Source organism: Anarrhichthys ocellatus, unplaced genomic scaffold (genome assembly GCF_004355925.1).
Source record: "Anarrhichthys ocellatus isolate YVR2014 unplaced genomic scaffold, GSC_Weel_1.0 scaffold45, whole genome shotgun sequence".
NCBI lineage: Eukaryota > Metazoa > Chordata > Actinopteri > Perciformes > Anarhichadidae > Anarrhichthys > Anarrhichthys ocellatus.
The window spans coordinates 961,973-980,437 of NW_022280075.1; the positions used below are offsets into that span (position 1 = coordinate 961,973).

An 18,465-nucleotide genomic window follows, 5' to 3' on the forward strand; every position below is an offset into this window, starting at 1 on the left:
CACACACACACACACACACACACACACACACACACACACACACACATCCCCTGTGGAATTGGACAGGGTTTGTTAAGAGTCACCAGTCGACCGTCTGCCTATCACTCTGCCCGCCTGTCTGCCTGTCTCCAGCGGTCATATTTGAATAAATAACATGCAGGCTGATGTTCAACATGGACATTGATCGTCTGACACAGTTCGCTACACACTCTCTCTCTCTCCATCAGCGTAGGGGCCGTAACTCTCTTCCGTGATTAGCTCCTATGCAGGGGTCACGCCGCTTGCTGTGATGATCATGCATGAGGTGATCGCTGTAACCCGTCATCGGAGCACAATGTTAACAGCTACGGCGACTGATGACAGCTGTATGTGCTGCAAATAATAACATTAAAGCTGGCGCTGATGCAGGAGGGAACATGTCACTGCAGAGCCCGCTGCACTGAACTAGTGTGAGGTTGTTATAATGTCTACGAAACCGCTAAAATGGCAATTTGTTATGGTTTTGAAAGACACTGGCTAACAATGTTTACCTTGCCAAAGGGGTCCCAGATCAAAAAACAGTATATAACACACATACATGGTCGTTTTAAGTGGTTGTATTCATTGCTTCTTTCTTTTGCCAGCCAAAAACAGAGAGAGAATTCGTATTTGACAGATGATTACTATTACTATTCACTGCTAGCGCTATTTAGAGCTGTTTTTTTAACACTATCTCTCTTTGAGGCGAGTGAATGCATTTTTCACTTTAATGACATGATATAAAATGGTTTGAATAGTGGTTTCAAAGAAGGTTGCTTGTTGACGTGCTGTCTTCAAGACTGCTTAAACACATCCATTTGAGCACTGAATCCATATGTCACCTCAGTGACCCAAGATCTGCTGAGGAGGCGAGTGTGTAACCAGGAGAAAGGTGGATGTGAATGAGATGCTTTCTTCCGTCTCTCAATAAGGCGGATGGAGGAAAACAAGGACAGAAGTGTTATATTTCTGTATTTATTTTTGCCTGTTTCCAGCTGTAAACCGAAGCTGTATGCAGAGAAGCTGCCCAACACCAGCATCATCATCCCGTTCCACAACGAGGGCTGGTCGTCGCTGCTGAGGACTGTTCACAGCGTGCTCAACCGCTCTCCCGCACAGCTCATCGCCGAGGTCATCCTGGTCGACGACTTCAGCGACAAAGGTACAGAGGAAACACGCTGAGCAGAACACACACCTGTACAGATAACACACCTCTTCATGTGCAAGATGGACTGTTTGATTAGTGTGTCACTTCTCTAAAATTGTAAATCCTGGAATGAGAATTGTTCAATAACCTCTTGGAGGAGAAGTTTTTGTTTCAGTCTATCTTTGACCTCCTCACACTCAGCCTCACAAACCCAACCTGTGGAAACATCCACAAAGAACTGACTAACACCCGGCAGCTGGAAACCAGACTAATCAGTGGATGTTGGGAGTTCCTTGATAACGTGACACCCTGAATCTGTCTTTCTGCAAACAAGAGCATGTGAAAAACTATTTAAACTACACACTTTGAGGATTAGTTTTAAAATCAAGCTTCTCTCTGCAATCAGAATGGGTATTACTTTCCTCATTTATTCAAAAACATGCTTTGGTCAAACCAGAAAAAGTAAACAATTATCCAGGATAATTCCCAGTAATATCTTTTCCATAAACCTTAAGCAAAACCTTCATGTATATTCCCATCTGTTAATACGCAGAGAAATGTGTCAAACGTGGGTGAGACTACCTGTGAAAGCCCAGTATTCATGTTAAGTGACGTTTTCACGTATCATTGGGCCCAATTAGCCATCTGACAGGTGACGCAATTCTCTATCTCTGACCTATAGTACCTTTAATTAAGCTGCCTTTAAATCCTTCTCTCACCCAAGCAAAGAGTCACTGACACTTGTCACTGTTTGTCACTGTTGCATCTGCTTCAGGTTAAACTACATCAGATGGCAACACTTGCTTGATATGCTTAGTAGTCAAAACACAGTCTCTGTCTTTTCATGGATTCTTGAGGCCTCTTCAGGCCTTGACCTACGGTCTTAAAAAAGAAAAGAACATGGTGTCAATATTCTGATATGATTGAAGATTCAAGAGCAATTTCCTCAAGTACACCTACCTGAGTGTGCGGATCAGTTCCAAGTACCCCAACAAACCTTTTGTGCAAACTCTATGTAAGAATATATACAATATTCAGTATATATTCAGTATATATGTAAGCACACAAAGTAAGTATGTAAAATGTAGACGGGTGTTATTGTGTGTGTTGCTCGCTGCATGGTGAGAAGACACAAGTTCGAAGCATTTCAGCACTTAGAGCTCAAACCCTGCTGTTGGGAAAGTGAATGTAAAATCAAACTAGGTAACATTTTAACGAATGACAAGTACAGATATTTTCCAATAAATAAACGTTCAGAGAAAAGAAGAACAAAAACAACCCTTATGTTTTTACCTGGTAGCTGAGGATGGCACTAATTGGTCATTGTGCTGCCCAATTTGGACAGGAATGATGAAGGTATAAATCATATCTTACTAAACAAAACACTTCTCTATTTCTGTGTACCGTTTTGGCCCAATCTGTTCAGCACGTGTGGCTTTGCTTTTGTTTGTGAATTCCTGTCTCTTTAGCAGCTCTCTCCAGTAAACATCTCATTTCCATTGTTACATAGCATTGTTGTATGTCTCTATGTGTGCGTTTGTGTTTGCATGTGCACCTACCTGTCGGTGTGTTATTTTGTCTCTCACTCTCCGTTCACCAGCCCTCTTAAAGAAAGTGTTTAATTCCTTGTTAATTAGTGCTCTCTGTCACGGTCCCTCGTTGAAGGATGTGTTTACCTCCCGTCTCCACAGTAATGAGATGTTCCCGCTGCCTCAGACTCATTTAGAGGTTAACACCCATCAGAGCTTGGAGACCAAACCCTCCCACTGCTGCTGCAGAGCGGAGAGGAAACAAAAGGTGGCGAAAGTATGGCTACAATAGTATAGTATTTCTTGTAGAAATTGCTTGAGGCAGAATGATACAGCAACAAATATGTGTAAATTTTACAAAGCAAGTAACCAATTTAATGTCCCACTCCCCCTATAAATAATCAATTAAATAGAGTAGCCTTTTGACCATTTAAAAAACCTCAGTGCCATTGGTGCTGGACACACAAAAAAAAAATCAATAGGATTGAAAAAACGAGGAGTACAGCTCCCTTTAATTGTGTTGTATTATTGATGTTTCCACCAAATGCAAGTCCACCAAGGTAAAGGAAATGAGGGATAAATATATGGGGAAGCATTTGCATTCACATAATGTGTCAAGAAATTATTGTCGCAAGGAAATATAAAAGAAAAAAACAATAGACAAGCGAGGACCAAATAGTCTTGTGCAAGCATCCAATCAATAGGTCTCAAAAGATGTACCATAAAACTATCAACCTCAATTCATAAGCCATTCTTTTGCACTTTTAATCAAAATAAATCATACAAACTAAACGTTTGTATTAGGATTCACACAGAGGAAACAGGAAACCTTCTTTTCCAACATCATTCCTTCCCCTCCACCACCACATGTCCCTGTGGGTTGGAGGTAAAGAACAAGTCAGTTGTGTGAAAATAGCCTGGAACCTGCGATGGGTCTGGACCTCCTGTCGTCAGGATGGATGGGAGAACATTTCACAGCTGCAGAGAAGGGACTTAACCTCTGCAGGCCGTCTGCTCTAACACTCCCTCTCTGCCACTGCCCTTTGATAAGAAATGAGTCAGGCTGTAATTAAGGCTTTAGACTAGACACAAGGACAAACTTCAATTGGTTCTGGTCTCTGGTTGAGTGGCTGGTGTTACAACGTCACAGAGAATAGTCCCGGACAGTTTCTGTGCAGAATACAACAAATCAATGCTCAGCATTGAACCTTGCATAGTAAATTAGGGAGCAAGTGCATTATAGAGGAGAGAAAAAGTCATTTATCATGAAGTGTGGTTCAGACATCCAGCAGGGTGCTTAATTTCCGGTCCACACATTTATTAACCTAGCTGATAAATACTTTTCTGTGAGAATTTGAAAAAAGCAGGACGAAGAGTGTGCCTGTATATTTGCATGTGTGTGTCTAGTCGTAGCGTAGTTCATTCACTCCTTAAATATATGTTTTTCCAATGTTAAAGGAATGCTGGCTTCAAGCTTCAAGCCATAACAAGTAACCAAAATTGATTTTTTAGAAACACACAAAATAAATCACTAAAACATCAATCACTTAGACATGAGAAAAACAATGTCAACAAATGGCTTCCCAATCGACATCTATTAGGGCAGCAACGTGTTTGTGACGCACAGCTCACAAGTGATTTGACTTTGTCTGATTAGACCTCATCTCAGGTCTGTTAGGGCGTGTCTCCCTGGTTCTTTTGATGGATTTGTGATTCCTGTTAGCATGGGACAAATTACATCTTTGTCACTCAAAATGATTTCAGGGAATCCAGAGAGACCCCACGTGTGTCACAGCATAGTTTTTCCCACCTTCAACCTGAGCAGAATTGCAATCAGCCAAAATAAGTGAAATCACCTGTGCGGGGTGTGCGGTGAATTTATTACAGCACACCGGGAACCACCAAGGCAATCGCTCAAACACAACAACATATCCACACTGAGATAGTGAGTAAGAGATGTTTTTAAATTAATTGATTTTAACTTTAGCTCAGTTTAGATATTTGGTAGGGTTTTGTTTGTGAACACCTAACAAAACTATTGTATTTATTTTATTGTGCGTTATTGTTTCTAGGCTCTCGGGCCTTTCTTACCTATACGAGCTAGCTAAATGATGCTTCAAATCCTCATGAGGTCCCTACCTGGGTCAGTACACTCTACTTGGCAAACTGTCTACTGTGTCCTTTGCTAAAATAAACAAGCAGGGTATAGCACATTTTAATAGAGGAGCCAGTCCCTCTATTGAAATGTTTTATTTATCTCTACATCACTGAACCAGGTTCAGCACTGATCCTTAAAGGAAACATGTGCATATGTTCATACGCTCATACTCTCTGTCTGAAATGCATCGTTTTAGCGCCTGTCTCTTTAAGCCCACCTTTGGGGAAAGAAAACCCATCCTGCTCTCAATGCTCAGGGGTTTTCAGGTCTTCCGTGTCTGCTCTGTCGGCATCTTCACAGTGTCACTGCAGTTTGGTTTGTGAACTACAGTACATGCGGTACATCGATACTGACTCTGTAGTTGTGACATAACATCCTTACTGAAGTCCAGCTCGGTTTCATTCGCTGGGCGTGAAATACCAACGCTTTGTCATGGCCGTCTGCGTCACATACAGACACACAAGGAACGTTGGTATGAGAGCGCAACAGGCTTTCATTAAACTCCAAAGTAAACCAATCCACCTCAATATTTCACATTTAGAGCAAGTATTTTGGAAGTCTCTGCTTAGGATGGACGGGTCAAACAAACACGGGACATTCACCCAGGAGACTGCAGTTCGTGTCCCGTGTGAAACAAAAATTTGACGTTACGTTATTGTAACCCAAATTACAATATTATCCTAAACATAACCAAGTTGTTTTGTTGCCAAAACATAACAAGTGTTTTTGTTTGAATTCACAATTTTAAGCGCATGTTTACTGCGACCGCAGTGGAGCGTCATAGTTTGACGCATAGTGCAGTGAGTTGGAACGTGACACCAGTGTTCCTGACCGATCGTCCATATGTAAGGAGCTGGAAATAACAATGGGTTGGGGAGTCCAGAAGGCTCATTTAAAAAGACACAGTTTCTGACTATGGGATTTCCGTGGATGGTTTTGATCAACAAAAGGTAATGGTCATGGAAAATTGAATTTTTGCAATACCCAATATTTAAATTAGAAGTTTAGCATTTATGCTTTGGCAGTTCATAGAGTCAGTGCGAAGGATATTGATTTTCATCCCCACATGGTCGAACATCTGACACACCAGAGGTGGAAATTCTAAGTGCAGCAACAGAAACATTGCAACTATATCCTGCTGTTTTTTTGGGGAGCAAGCACATGTTAGTAATCCAGATCTAGGTTATAAGCTACCTAGCAAACAGCCCTGTTCATTTAGTTATAGCTGTCTTAATTCAATCTTTTTGGTCCAGTTGTACGGTACTTTACAGTTGAAATACAAGCTTATTATTCTCAAGCAGTGTGTGATCTAATTCTTATTCACAAAACAGAATCAATCTGTGTGAGTCATTAGCGGCCCGGCCCGCCCTGACAAAGGTACTTCTCCTTTCATTACCCACACACAGACGGGAAGAAACCCTCCCAATCAGTTCTGCTGACGCTGAGTTCCCTCGCTCTGCTTAACAGCATACAGAGCCTACAGTCATACTAATGCCCTGTTATATTTATAACTTCATTATGCGCCAGAACTGCTTGTAACTGTTATACTGGGGCAAATTAACTCATGATGAGGTAGTTTTTTTTTTTTTTTTTTACGTTGTGAAGTTTGCCCTTGAGGTGAGTTACATTACACATGTTGTAGTTATAAAAATGACCTCCAGTTGTATTGATGGGGTTGTTAAAGTATCCCTCCAGTGTTGCTGAAAGTTAGCATCATTTTCTATATCAGCCTCTCTCTCTCTCGTTTATCAAACCTGCTGTGAATGTTTGAGGCTGTTTATGCATAGTTAGCTAAAATGAAACGGCCATTTTCCTCAGTTTTTTCACTATATCCGGACAGCAAGAAGCACGGCCGATACAAGCCGGTATGGAAGAACAATCAAAACTTGCCAAATTGAAACAAGTTCCGGAAGACCTCTCTCCATTTTTCTCTCGTAGATGGATCTGAAGGCCAAGCTAACTTGTTTTGTTTCTGGTTCCCATCCTCTACTTCTACTCTGTTTACTAGTGGACATGTAGCCTTTGGCGCCAACTTCTGCCTGAACTACATTGACCCAAGTTTATTCACTCCGGACCAGTTGATGGAAAACCACCTGATTTGCATTTATTTTTCTGCGACATTTCAAAAGTTTGCTAAACATTTTGCAGGACAATTGAATGAAAACATGGCTGCTGTATCTAAGTATGAGGTTTACATGAGAAAAATTCATAGCATAAATTGATGGTTGCTCACAGAGTTAATAGTGGCTTTTGGGACATTATCAAACCTTCAGTTGAGACTCAAGAGACTCTCGATGCTCTATGCCTCATCCTGTGAGCTACATCTTTTGTCGATGCCAAAACGTGTCAGCGATCACCATACTGATGCTGCAGTCGACGTCTGTGGGGAACCGCCACGCTTGTTATCCTTTATCTTTGCATCCTTGCACCAGAGGGCAAAGCTTTGAGGCTTGACAACCCTCGTCCCACGACTCAGTAAGCTCCACCAGAATATTTCTGAGGATCACCACACTTTTGTAGATCATAGAGAGCTGTGGACCACGATGGAAAAAAAAACTGCATCCATCCTATTTTTCAGCCTATTTATTGACCAAGTGACATCACTATACTTTGGCAATCCCCATTAGCAGGTAAAAAATCAGGCATCTGCTAGGGTCTTGTGTTGAAAAGAGAGTACCGTAAATACAGTTTCTAATTGGTACTTAATGGAATTATTTCATTTTAAGAAAGTTTTAACAATGATTGAGTTGCTCTGGCTGCCTGTGAAAGTGGCTGTCAGCAGTGTAGAGCTACTTTGAAAACTCTTATCAACACCAGCAGCCTAACCATCTGCATGATGGATAGGTTTGGGCAGGATGCGGCGTTTATGAGGAGTTGAGAGACAATTTGTGGAACGGAATACAATGGAAGCGAGTACGAAGCATGGGAGAGGAAGTTATGCAGAAAGAGACTGAACAAAGTTCAACGTGTTTGTTCATTCATGCCAGTTTGTGTATGTGTGTGTGTGTGTGTGTGTCTGTCTGTTTGTGTAAGTGACTGAGGGCGTAGGGAGATAATGAGATAATGGCGCTCAGTGAAGTGTGACGGAGAGACGAGGGAGAGAGTGATATGAAGAGGGAGGTTGAGAGGGAGACAGAGGACAAAAGAAGCTAATTAAGTCTTCCCATTTAGAGATGTTGAGCCATCAGTGGGAGCTGATCGATTCAAACTCTTTCCGAGGAGGAGAGCACTAGACGAGTCGCGTTTACTGTGCGAGGACAACGTAAACATTGTCTTCTGCAGTCTTGCCGATGCATTTACTGGCCTCTGCAGTAAGCTATAAACTAGAAAATGTAGCGATGGAAGTTCATTTAAAAGCCACTGAGCAAATTCACTTGTCTCTGATTCTGACTCCGGTATGTTGATGGTTACAAGGAAGTCCCAGTTCTTTTCTTATATTGTAGTTGTGACAAGCACATTGGCTGGCGGTTACTACACCCCCACATCGGGTCCAAAGGCTCTTTGCTGATGCCCAGAAACGTCCCGAACACAGCAAAATAAGGAAAGAGAAAATACAGCCAGAGAGCAGGGCCTCTGTGGATACAGACAATGAGTAATGATTCAGAGGGATTATTTTTGTATTTGTCTTGCTTTTTAGGAAATTGTTGCATATTATACCTTTTATAATGTACCTCGCAGCACTTCTTCAGAATTTTGCTTCCCAGCAGGTGAACAATTTTCTGCGCTACCAGGGTCACAAAGCAAAATCCCTTTGTCAGACAGCGCTGACCAAAACTAAGACTCAATCGTCTGTTTCTTCAAACGTTTTGACACAATGTTCTCAAAATGATCTGCAATAACAAGCAAGTGCTCGTTCGTACAAGGATGATATTTCTGTACTCTAGGTTGCACAACTAACACTTTAAGATTAAACTCCATCCACAAGAGGATGTCTCGATCAAACACTGACCACAAGAAAACACCAAGCCATAAAAAAAATTTGGTCTATTACAGCCTGGCGCAACACAATCTCCCCAAAACAATTGCACAGTTAGCTAAAAAAACTTCTGTCCACAGTAGCACAAAATCTGTGGCGTCCAACACAAAAAACTTTATAAAGAACACAAAGTGTAGGCATTATGCTAAGAAATAGCAAACTACACAATTATAATAGTGACCAACGTATTCTCATACAATGGTTTGTCTTTTCAAAATAAACTTCCGTCATCACAGGAAACAATTCAGTTAGGTTTACACAACAAAACTACTTGGTTAGGTTTGGGAAGGGTCATGAAATACTTAGTTAGGTTCAGGACAAGATCGAAGATCGAAGTGCCGTTACTGAAGTATGTAAATTACAAGACAAAAAAAATCAACATTGACTTCTCCTGGGGAACGAACAGCAGCCTCCAGGCGGAAAAGAATGCAATAACAAAAACCCAAGAGTCTAACCCATGTTGGGGAAAAAGTAAGATCTAGGGAGAAAAAAACAGCATTAGCACTAACTCTTTCAAAAAGTAACCTGTGGATATTTTCTCAACTTCATCCTTAGAGCACAGCATCAAAAAGAGAAGAGACAGATCAGGATTCCTGAGCTTCACCAGTAAACACACACTGGAGAAGCAAAGGCCATGCACTGTCTGGGCATATTAAGTGATTTCATCTGAGTCCACCACGAACAACCATTGGAAAGACGTTGCAAAACATTTAAATGGCTATGTGATGAGTGACTGAATATATGTGATGGTACCTTCATTATCCACCACCTCAGTGTAGTTGTACAGGAGTGATGTAAGTCAGCTGGTTTGATACTCTTAATGTGACGGATGCAAGAACAAAGCTGAGGTGGTACCCAGATTTACTCATAATGATACCAAAGTCATACAAAGTTGTTTTCATCAGTACATTAGGCTCAGATACAAATAAAAAAAATCACTCGGGATGTTATTCATTGTTTTTGTTCTTTGTTCATTCTTTTGCTCATACATATTTATTTGTTGTGCAGTTTTAGAAAGAGCTTATATTTAGAAAACCAGCAAACAATAGGGATTTAATAATCCCTACCGGTCTGAACTCTGGAGTATGATGTTCACTCATACTAAAATCGTATCAGTAAAACTCTGTAGTAGAGCTGCCATTCTAAGATACTCAGTGGTAGCATCTATGGTTTTATGTTGTTAGACACTGTCCAGGTGGCACAACTGGTGTTCATCACACATCAGAAGAGCTCAGTCGAAACCTTTTTAAGGTGGAGAACACAATCTGACTGTCTGCCTCCACAGGCCATGAGGGCCTGCAGCTTAACAGAGCTCAAAGCCTGCAGGACATACTACAAGCTCCCTCTGTAGTAAGTGTGATGTAGAATACATAGGGTTGTCCTTTCAAACAGAGCTGGAAGCTCCATGTTTTGGAGCTTCCTGTACACGCTGGAACACGCTGTAGAAACCATTTTTTCTAATTCCATCTTTCTTTCCTACCATCTGCTTAGTTTACACGTTCACATGCATTGAGACTTATTTTAATATTTTGCTTTTCTTTTTTCTTCTCCCCTAGTGTCTCTGTTCCTCTCTTTTACAATATCATCCATAATGACAGCATATTCATTTTTATAAGACAAGCCTTCAATTGCTTTGAAGAACCTCAAAACAAGACACGTCTCATTGTACACCCTCATAATGTCCCAGGTTGTGCCCTTGAAAGTGTCTTTTGTCTCCTGTTGGTTTCTTTGTTGGCATTTATAATTGTGAAGGTATAGGCAGTTTTTATGTGAGGTACCAGAAATTAAAGTTTACAAATTTCTGGAGATTAATGTCAAAAGGGTGTCAGATTTGTTTGGCTCAGGATTTGCAGATGTTGTGCTTCTACGTCTTCATCAACTAATAACCTCCAGCACACACTGGGGCGTTTTGCAGGCAGGGGAGTTTGAATATCTCAGGGTCTTGGTTATGACAAAGGGTAAGATGCGAGACCGATCAATGCAACATCTGCAGTAATGCAATGTTGCTGAGCTGTCGTGGTAAAGGAATGAACAGTATAACAACTGAGATTTATATGCAAGTATGCTAAAGCTTGTCATCATGGGTTCGTCATGTACCTCCCTAACCCTCATCGTGTTTCTTGTCGCTCACAATGCAGCAAACCCTGACCTACAAAATGTTTAGTCACTCCCCTGAAAACCCTTTTTTAACAATGAAAAAATGCAAGCTGCCGCAGGAATTGACAGTGTGTGATGGAGTTCACAAGGGCATTGGAATATTTTGCTGAGGGAATAAACGAGCTGCTCCAGTCCTTGGTGGTGTGCCAGAGCATCATGGGATTAATCCACCACTCTGCAAACAAAACACAGTGGATCCAACATGGCACACTGAGCTGTAACCCTCATGTTTTTTTATGCATTTGGCTGAATGTGGGGTTTTTTTAGGTAGAAATTTGTGGACACCCATTTGATAGTGTGTGAGTTTGTGTTCATTTCAAGCAGGAAGCCCACTTTCAATCCCAAACAGCTCATATCAGATTTGACTTTAGTTGGCAAAGTTTAAAGCATTTCATACATTATTTAATTTAACGGATTATCTGACGATATACTTCGCAGACCACTTTATCCCCAAATACCCATCAATTTTGAATTTCTTTCCCAGTCCAGAAAATAGTTAGTGACCCTAAATCATTATTATTACGCTACTTGAATTTGGGCTTTAAATATTTTGGGTAGCCATTTTTCTTTGGGCCCTCTGCAGTCTACTCATTGGTTGGATTAAAGAGGTTTAAACTGTGATTTGTCAGTCCATGACAGTCTATGTTCAGCTGAATAGTGCTAACCATAGACTAACCTTCTATCTCTATTGTGACATTTGAAGAAGAGCAACACACCTATTACTGTCCCATCTTGTTATAGGCATCAATATGCACTGGACACTGAAACAGTGTTCATAGTTAATTGTGCATACATTTTGATCTATTACCAATGACTGGTGTCTTCTTTTATTCTTATTCAACTGTTGCTCAGAGTGATCTTTGTGTCTTTCTGCCCTTTCAAATTTCAGTCTGGTTAAACCATTGTGGAGCCTTTTGCTCTCCATGTACGTACAAGTAAGTATGTCAAAATAACCTCTATTTCTACAATGGACGTTCTACAACGTCAAAGCATGAAAGACAATTTAGAGTCAGCTAAAGAACTGACTGTAAAGAATCAAGCTTTTTTTCAACCTTTTGAACTGCAGTGTATATCTGGTTCGTCAGTTCCATGATTATAAAACCTTTGGAGATTTTTTTTTTGTTTTTAAGTAGGAGGACTTGCTTTTTCCAAAAGGGTAGCTTTGTTGCAGCGGTGCCTACAGATGACTCTGAATGACACATTAACGTTGAGTAAATGTTTCCTGGACAAATGGAAGCTGTATTCGAAACAAATAAAGTCACATTAGCTCGCTGGCTGATATATTACTAGTTCACACAAGCATAACATGCATTGTGTTAAGGTGGTTGTGATGTTGTGAAAGACTTGGCAGACTACTCCTTTAAACTCTCCAGTTAGCTGGTGTGATTTCAGTTCACGGGACACGTGTAAGCTAAAATCACATTTTATCAATGACATTTTTAATGAACACAGATACTTTGACAAGAGCCTGAGGCAAACTGCCGTGCCTTTCATCTGCTAAGCGCTAATTCAGGTTTGAGTATAGCCCCATGTGTGCAGATGAAAGAAGGCCGCGGCAGCTAACGCACCGTCCACAGGAGAAAATAAGTGAGCGACGTTCTGCAGGAAGGTAAAAAGAAAGGGATGGATGGGATACTGGGAGCTCAGGTGGAGTCTGAATAAACATCTTGAATTTTTATCACCAACCTGGTGTGTGATGAGCGATTCATCCCTCTGATCCACGCTGGGAAATGACCCCGACATCCACGACGCCTCAACCCTCCAATCTCCTCCGCTTCACATTCTAATAAAGACTAATGTGTTTGCCGACATCAGCTCGCTCTCATTAGCGTGATTAATTGCCTCCTTGCTTTTGGTAAACATTGTGAGTGGTATTCCAATTTATTCAGCGAAAATTAACCAATCATAATTAAATCCTCTGATCTCTCTCCCTCACCTCTCCCTATACAAGCTCTCTTCACACGCCGGGTGAATGCCCGTTGATTAAGTTTGCCTCACTTCCTGTCATTAGCAGGATGATGTAAGCGTCTCTGTGTGTAGGGTGAGCCAGAATCAGGTTCGTAATGGTCAGTTTTTAATGGGTTAATTTATTGATGGAGCACATGGGGAGGACAGCTCGCCTTTTCCACACAGTTTGGCGCCGACCTTTCGGTGCCCTCCCACCCTTGTTGCAATGTCACACTTTACAGCATGTAGGTCAGCTGCTGTGCAACACAATAAACACAGCAACGGAAAATAAAGATGGCTGACCGTCACAGGACTCAACGAGAAAAGCCCCACATAAATCTGAAAATTGGCAATGGAGGGATTCGATTTGGGATTTGCTTTTGATGGGGTTGATATAGAGGAAGACATACTGTAAGAGATGAAAATAAAACAGCATCATAAACACAAGGTTTGAGTTGATTATTTGCAGAACTGATTGTTGTTTTGAGGCCTTGTTTCAGTGTTCAACACTAAACCTGCATGCATTATCAGAACTGAGCGAGAAAGAAATACTGCATTAAGTCATAACGCAGGAGGGCACAGATATCATAAAATATAAATAGTATTGGAACCCACATTTAATTCACTGATTGACATAATTTTACCTCTTGTTTTCATAAACTTAAGCATGATTGCAACCCCTTTATACATGTATAGTATTAAATGCCCAATGATAAAGTAAAGGATTTGGTCTCAGTGGGTGGTACTAAAGCGGTTTTAGTTCTCTCCCTCAATCCAAAGACATGGAGGTTAGGTTCCCTGAACTCTTAAATCGCCTTTAGGTGTGAATATGCAGCCTGTTCTCACTCCCAAATATGGTAGCTTGGTCAGTATCCATACGCTCTACGTGGTTCTTGTTGTTATGGCGGGTGTGAAGGAGCAAGTCAGTTGACGTGATTTCCGACAAACTAAGTGTTGATTCACAGCCCAACCAGAGAAGAGAAAAAGACAGATTAACAACTGAGACACAAGCAGTATCAATAAATGGGAAAATAAAGGCTTCCATATCATAGTTTCTAAACAGTAGTTAGAACAGAGAGAAATATGGAGGACAGAAGGAATGAGTCCTGTCACATCTTCCCTGTTGCCCTTGTAGATAGGATCCTTCCTCGTCCCTGAAGATGCTTTGTTTCTCTGTGGCAAAAACTAGAGCTGTATTCGTAATGGGTCAAGATAGAAAGAAGAAACCGAGGGGAGTGAAGAAACCAGGATGGATGGAAGTGCTTGACATTCTTGCAAAAATCTCAAAATGTTTTCAAAAGTTCTTGCTACCAAATCACAGCGTGGCTTTTTCTAAGTTGTACATCAAGGTCTTGGTGTCTTCATGTGGTATTTTGGAGGAATGTTTGCATATTTCTATCAATTTTCGAATGGCAAATAATTGTTAAATTGAGCACTAGATCTGCATTACCAATGGAATCAACCCCAAAGATTACTGCAACAACTTATGAGAGAGAATTCAGCATGGGAATGGCCATCATATACTTCCATCATAATGTGCTATGCCCTTATCCACTCTAAACTTTCAACATTTAAATATGTAGGCGCCTAAACAAAACAAAATGTTTCTTATATATTTATTTATTGATAGTAGAACAACTTGACACATACAGTAGCTGCAACTCGAATGATTCTTCAGGTTCCCAGCTTTCAGCGAATGAACACCACTTTTCTGTGGCATAATACTGCCGACCTGCTGTCTCCCCCTAAAGAAACTAGGTGATCTTGGTCTTGTTTTAAAAGTATGTGTGCATATTGTTGTATTTCACTTTCACTTTTATCACGGACAAAGCCCCAGAACACAGCCCTGGACGTGGCAAACAAGACACAGGCAGATGAAGAGATGCACTGACCAGCTGGGTTAGCAAGACAGATGGAGAGATGGACTGCAAACTAGAACATCAACTTAACGTTCGTTTTTTTGTGGACAACACACTTGGAGAGGAGAGAACACAAGTTTACCTGATCGTTGTTCCCACAATTCACTCAAGATGTTCTTTTTTATTTTTCCCATTCCATGACCAGAACTAGTTTGGCTTCATCCTTTTTATCAAAGTTGTAAACATTGACAGCTGCTTTGACACGACTGGGAGGCTAAATCTTACACAACTTGCGTAGGAAATGTATAGAGCCGCTTTGGTATTTTTCTGAAGCTCGTCAACTTCAGCTCAGTTAGATTTGGAATTTGCATGAAAGTAAATGAAGGTTTCAACGTATGAAGTTAAAAGGTCAACTTTCCAGCTTCTCATAGTTTCTCTCTCTGCTCTTGTTGACAGGCAGTAATGTGGCTTTTTGTCAAGCATCTGTCAAAGTTACGTTTTATGTTTTGACTGCTTCAGGGGTAATTTCTATTTAAACATTCAGGGCTCGTGCTCTTATCCTCATAAATTAGATATTAGTGTCAAAAAAAGTAATTATCTATTTTTCACCTCCAAAACACGGAGCGGTTGCAACATCCTCCTTATTTGACGCACGGTGGGTGTAAAACCATTTCACTAGAATATCAAATTTAGACCCTCAACCCTACCGTCAAACCCTGACGTGTGCTTTTAAGACACATACCAAATATGCAATTGGGAAACAAGTCAGAAAATAACTTGTTACACAAAGCTTGTCAGAGAATTGTGTCTCTTATACCAAGGTCTACCAAAGTATTCCACAACAAAAAGCATCCTTCCAAATACATTGCTCTAAACTCCTATGATCACCCATTCAATTATTAACAAAGGAGCAATAAAACATGAAAGGAAAAGTCTTCAGTCCCATCTAAACAAACAAACTATGTATCCCGAGAGAGACCTTTAAACCTTCCTGCTTCTATGACTAATAGTATAGCTGAACTTAGCATAGTGATCTTTGACTTGATTACAGTGATGGATGTGATTTGATTACAGTGGCAATCACAGGGCTGATGGTTGTCCTACAAAACTGCTGGTTTTGACAAACCTTTGGGTTACAGTGTTCTACGGCGTTTGTTTACTTGTGACAGTTTTGCCAGAAGGAGACCTGCAGCATCTCTCTGCAAGAGCAGGTATCTGTTGCAAGCAATTTATATAGAGGGATAATGGATTATCAGCTGTTTAATAATCGTCATAGAGGAGATTCAAGTTTGTCTGAATCCATTTGTGTCTGTCTCTTTTCTCTGTCATTAATCAATGCATGTCCATCTCAGCAACGGAAAGGTGTGGGCTGTTTTGAGTATTTACTGATGCAATATAACTATTCCTTTTTGTTGTCCTGCATCAGTGCAGCAACATTTTTTTCTGCAGCTTGTCGGTCTGATTTATTGTTTAGTATGTAATGCCAGCATTGAAAATTTGTTATCCGATGGGCAGAAAACTGAAGAAAAGTTGTGGTTAAGGTGTGTTGCGTAAAGGCATTAAGGGACCTGTACAACCTTTTGTTGTTTAAAAAGTTTCCCATCCTGAATCTGTCCTTCACTGCTACTGCGGTAAAAATCCATATTGTGCAGGGTTGCAGAGGGCTGGAGACTAGCCCAACTGTCAGCATGCAGTGGGCAAGAGGCAAGCAACACCCTGGAAAGGTTGCCAGTCTACCACAGGGAACTGCAGTAACCACTGCACATCAACCTCTATCCTGTGAATATGACTAAACAGACACACTTTAAGGGAGAAACCCATCCCTGTAACAGCAACACAGAAATCACTGAAAAAAAAGCATGAATGCCGAAGTAGCTGAGAGTTCGATATCTTTTCAATCAGTCAAAAAAGTGTCACGAAACAGGCTGACATGGGAGTCTAGACAGTCTGGCAGAGGGTTAATGAGTCTGGGCCGGTAATGAGTGGCTGATGAGGATATTGAGGTCCAGGTGTGGACATGGAAGTTGAGGTGGGTGAATGAGGTGATGGCAGAACAGATGAGGGGAACAGGATCTCTAATGACAGGAGAGTTAGTGATCAGGCAGGTGAGCACAGGACAAATGTCCACACTGTTTTGCAGTGCACTGAAAATATTTGTGTGTATATATACTATATATATATATATATATATTTTCAAATTGTTTACACTGTTCTGGGCTATTTGTTTGCAACCCACGTAAATAATCAATTTGTATGTAAATGTGAGCCAAAACAGGTGATGGAGAGTAAAAAGCGTCAAAGTTAAACGGAGGAGTTTGAGGTCGAATAGTGTGTCAAAAAACAGCAGACTTCCACCCAGAACACTGCTGTTCATGTTCCGTGTGAAGCTCATTTGTCGTCTACCTTCCGCATTTTGACATCTCCATAGTCATTTTAACCAAAACCACAATCTTTTCCAAAATCTAACCAAGTATTTTTTTTGCCGAAACATTGCAAGGACCTGCGCAGGCAAACTGATCGCTCTTGTTGCTGGAGAGTTGCAGGAAAACATACAAAAGATATCATAACTTTTCAAAGGATATCTTACAAATTGTTGTCTGAGGATACATTGCATTATTAGAGCTTTAGTCAGCATGTGCAGCTGGCCTCAATGGCAGCTTTTAAAAAGCTCATTCTTCTCTCTACACGCGTCAATGTGCATTTTGGTTCAACAAGCATACAATCTGAAGTTCATAATGTAGAGACAGATTTCACCATCAACAGACTCAAAAATTGCAAAAGCAGACACAGCTTTGTTGTCCATGAAATTGCCATGTGTATTTCCACGTTGTAGACTGAAAATCCCCTCGCTGTTGTTTTTCCAAGGGCATTCTAGGAAATCAAGAAAATGATTGAGGTCGATGTGTCCGTCTGAGAGAAAACAAATGTCAGGGCAAAGTAAATAATACCACTTAACTGAACAATTCTTGAGAGCACTAAACATGACACTGATGATCCCACCCTCTTCCTGTATCCCCTCCTGCCTCCCCTCCCCTCTGTGCAGAGCACCTGAAGGAGGCGCTGGAGGAGTACATGATGCGGATGCCGAAGGTTCGCATCCTGAGGACCAAGAAGAGAGAGGGGCTGATCAGGACTCGCCTGCTTGGAGCCTCCTCGGCTAAAGGAGAAGTCATCACCTTCCTGGACTCCCACTGTGAGGCCAACGTCAACTGGCTGCCACCGCTGCTGGGTGAGGAACACAAAAGCACGCACTAAGCATTAGCTACATCAAAATCACTGTCAAGATATGTAACGATGTAAAGCTTAGCCCAGCCAAATCTCTTCATTCGTGGTGGAGTGGAAAAATACACACTAAAAAATCATGTTTTTATTCCACAGACAACTTGACTAAAACAGCAACTGTAGTTCATGACTCACTACTTTACAGTTAGCGTTAGCTGCATCCGCAGTAGATATATTAGGTAAGAATTGGGTGCTAAGGCTTGAGTCTTCCTTCACTACACTTTACGGGAACCTTTGATAGTTTGATTGGTAGAAGAGAACATAGCGAGAGAGAATGGCAGTTTTAAAACCAAGTTTCAATGGATAAAAACTGAGCTTACCATTTTACCTGCACCAAATATTTAAATGCACTTATAGTCTCGAAGAAAGCAGATACTCCAACTTGCATTCAC

At 41.0% G+C, this 18,465-nt stretch overlaps 1 protein-coding gene across 2 annotated transcripts in view; it reads left to right on the top strand.

Moving 5' to 3' along the window:
* LOC116395236 (polypeptide N-acetylgalactosaminyltransferase 10-like) overlaps positions 1–18,465 on the top strand; it is a 53,795-nt gene that overhangs the window by 16,692 nt on the left and 18,638 nt on the right. For both annotated transcript variants that reach the window (XM_031868956.1, XM_031868955.1), the window contains exons 4-5: positions 1,014–1,180; positions 17,835–18,020. In XM_031868956.1, the coding sequence (XP_031724816.1) occupies positions 1,014–1,180; positions 17,835–18,020 (353 nt within the window). The remainder of the gene's footprint in view (positions 1–1,013; positions 1,181–17,834; positions 18,021–18,465) is intronic.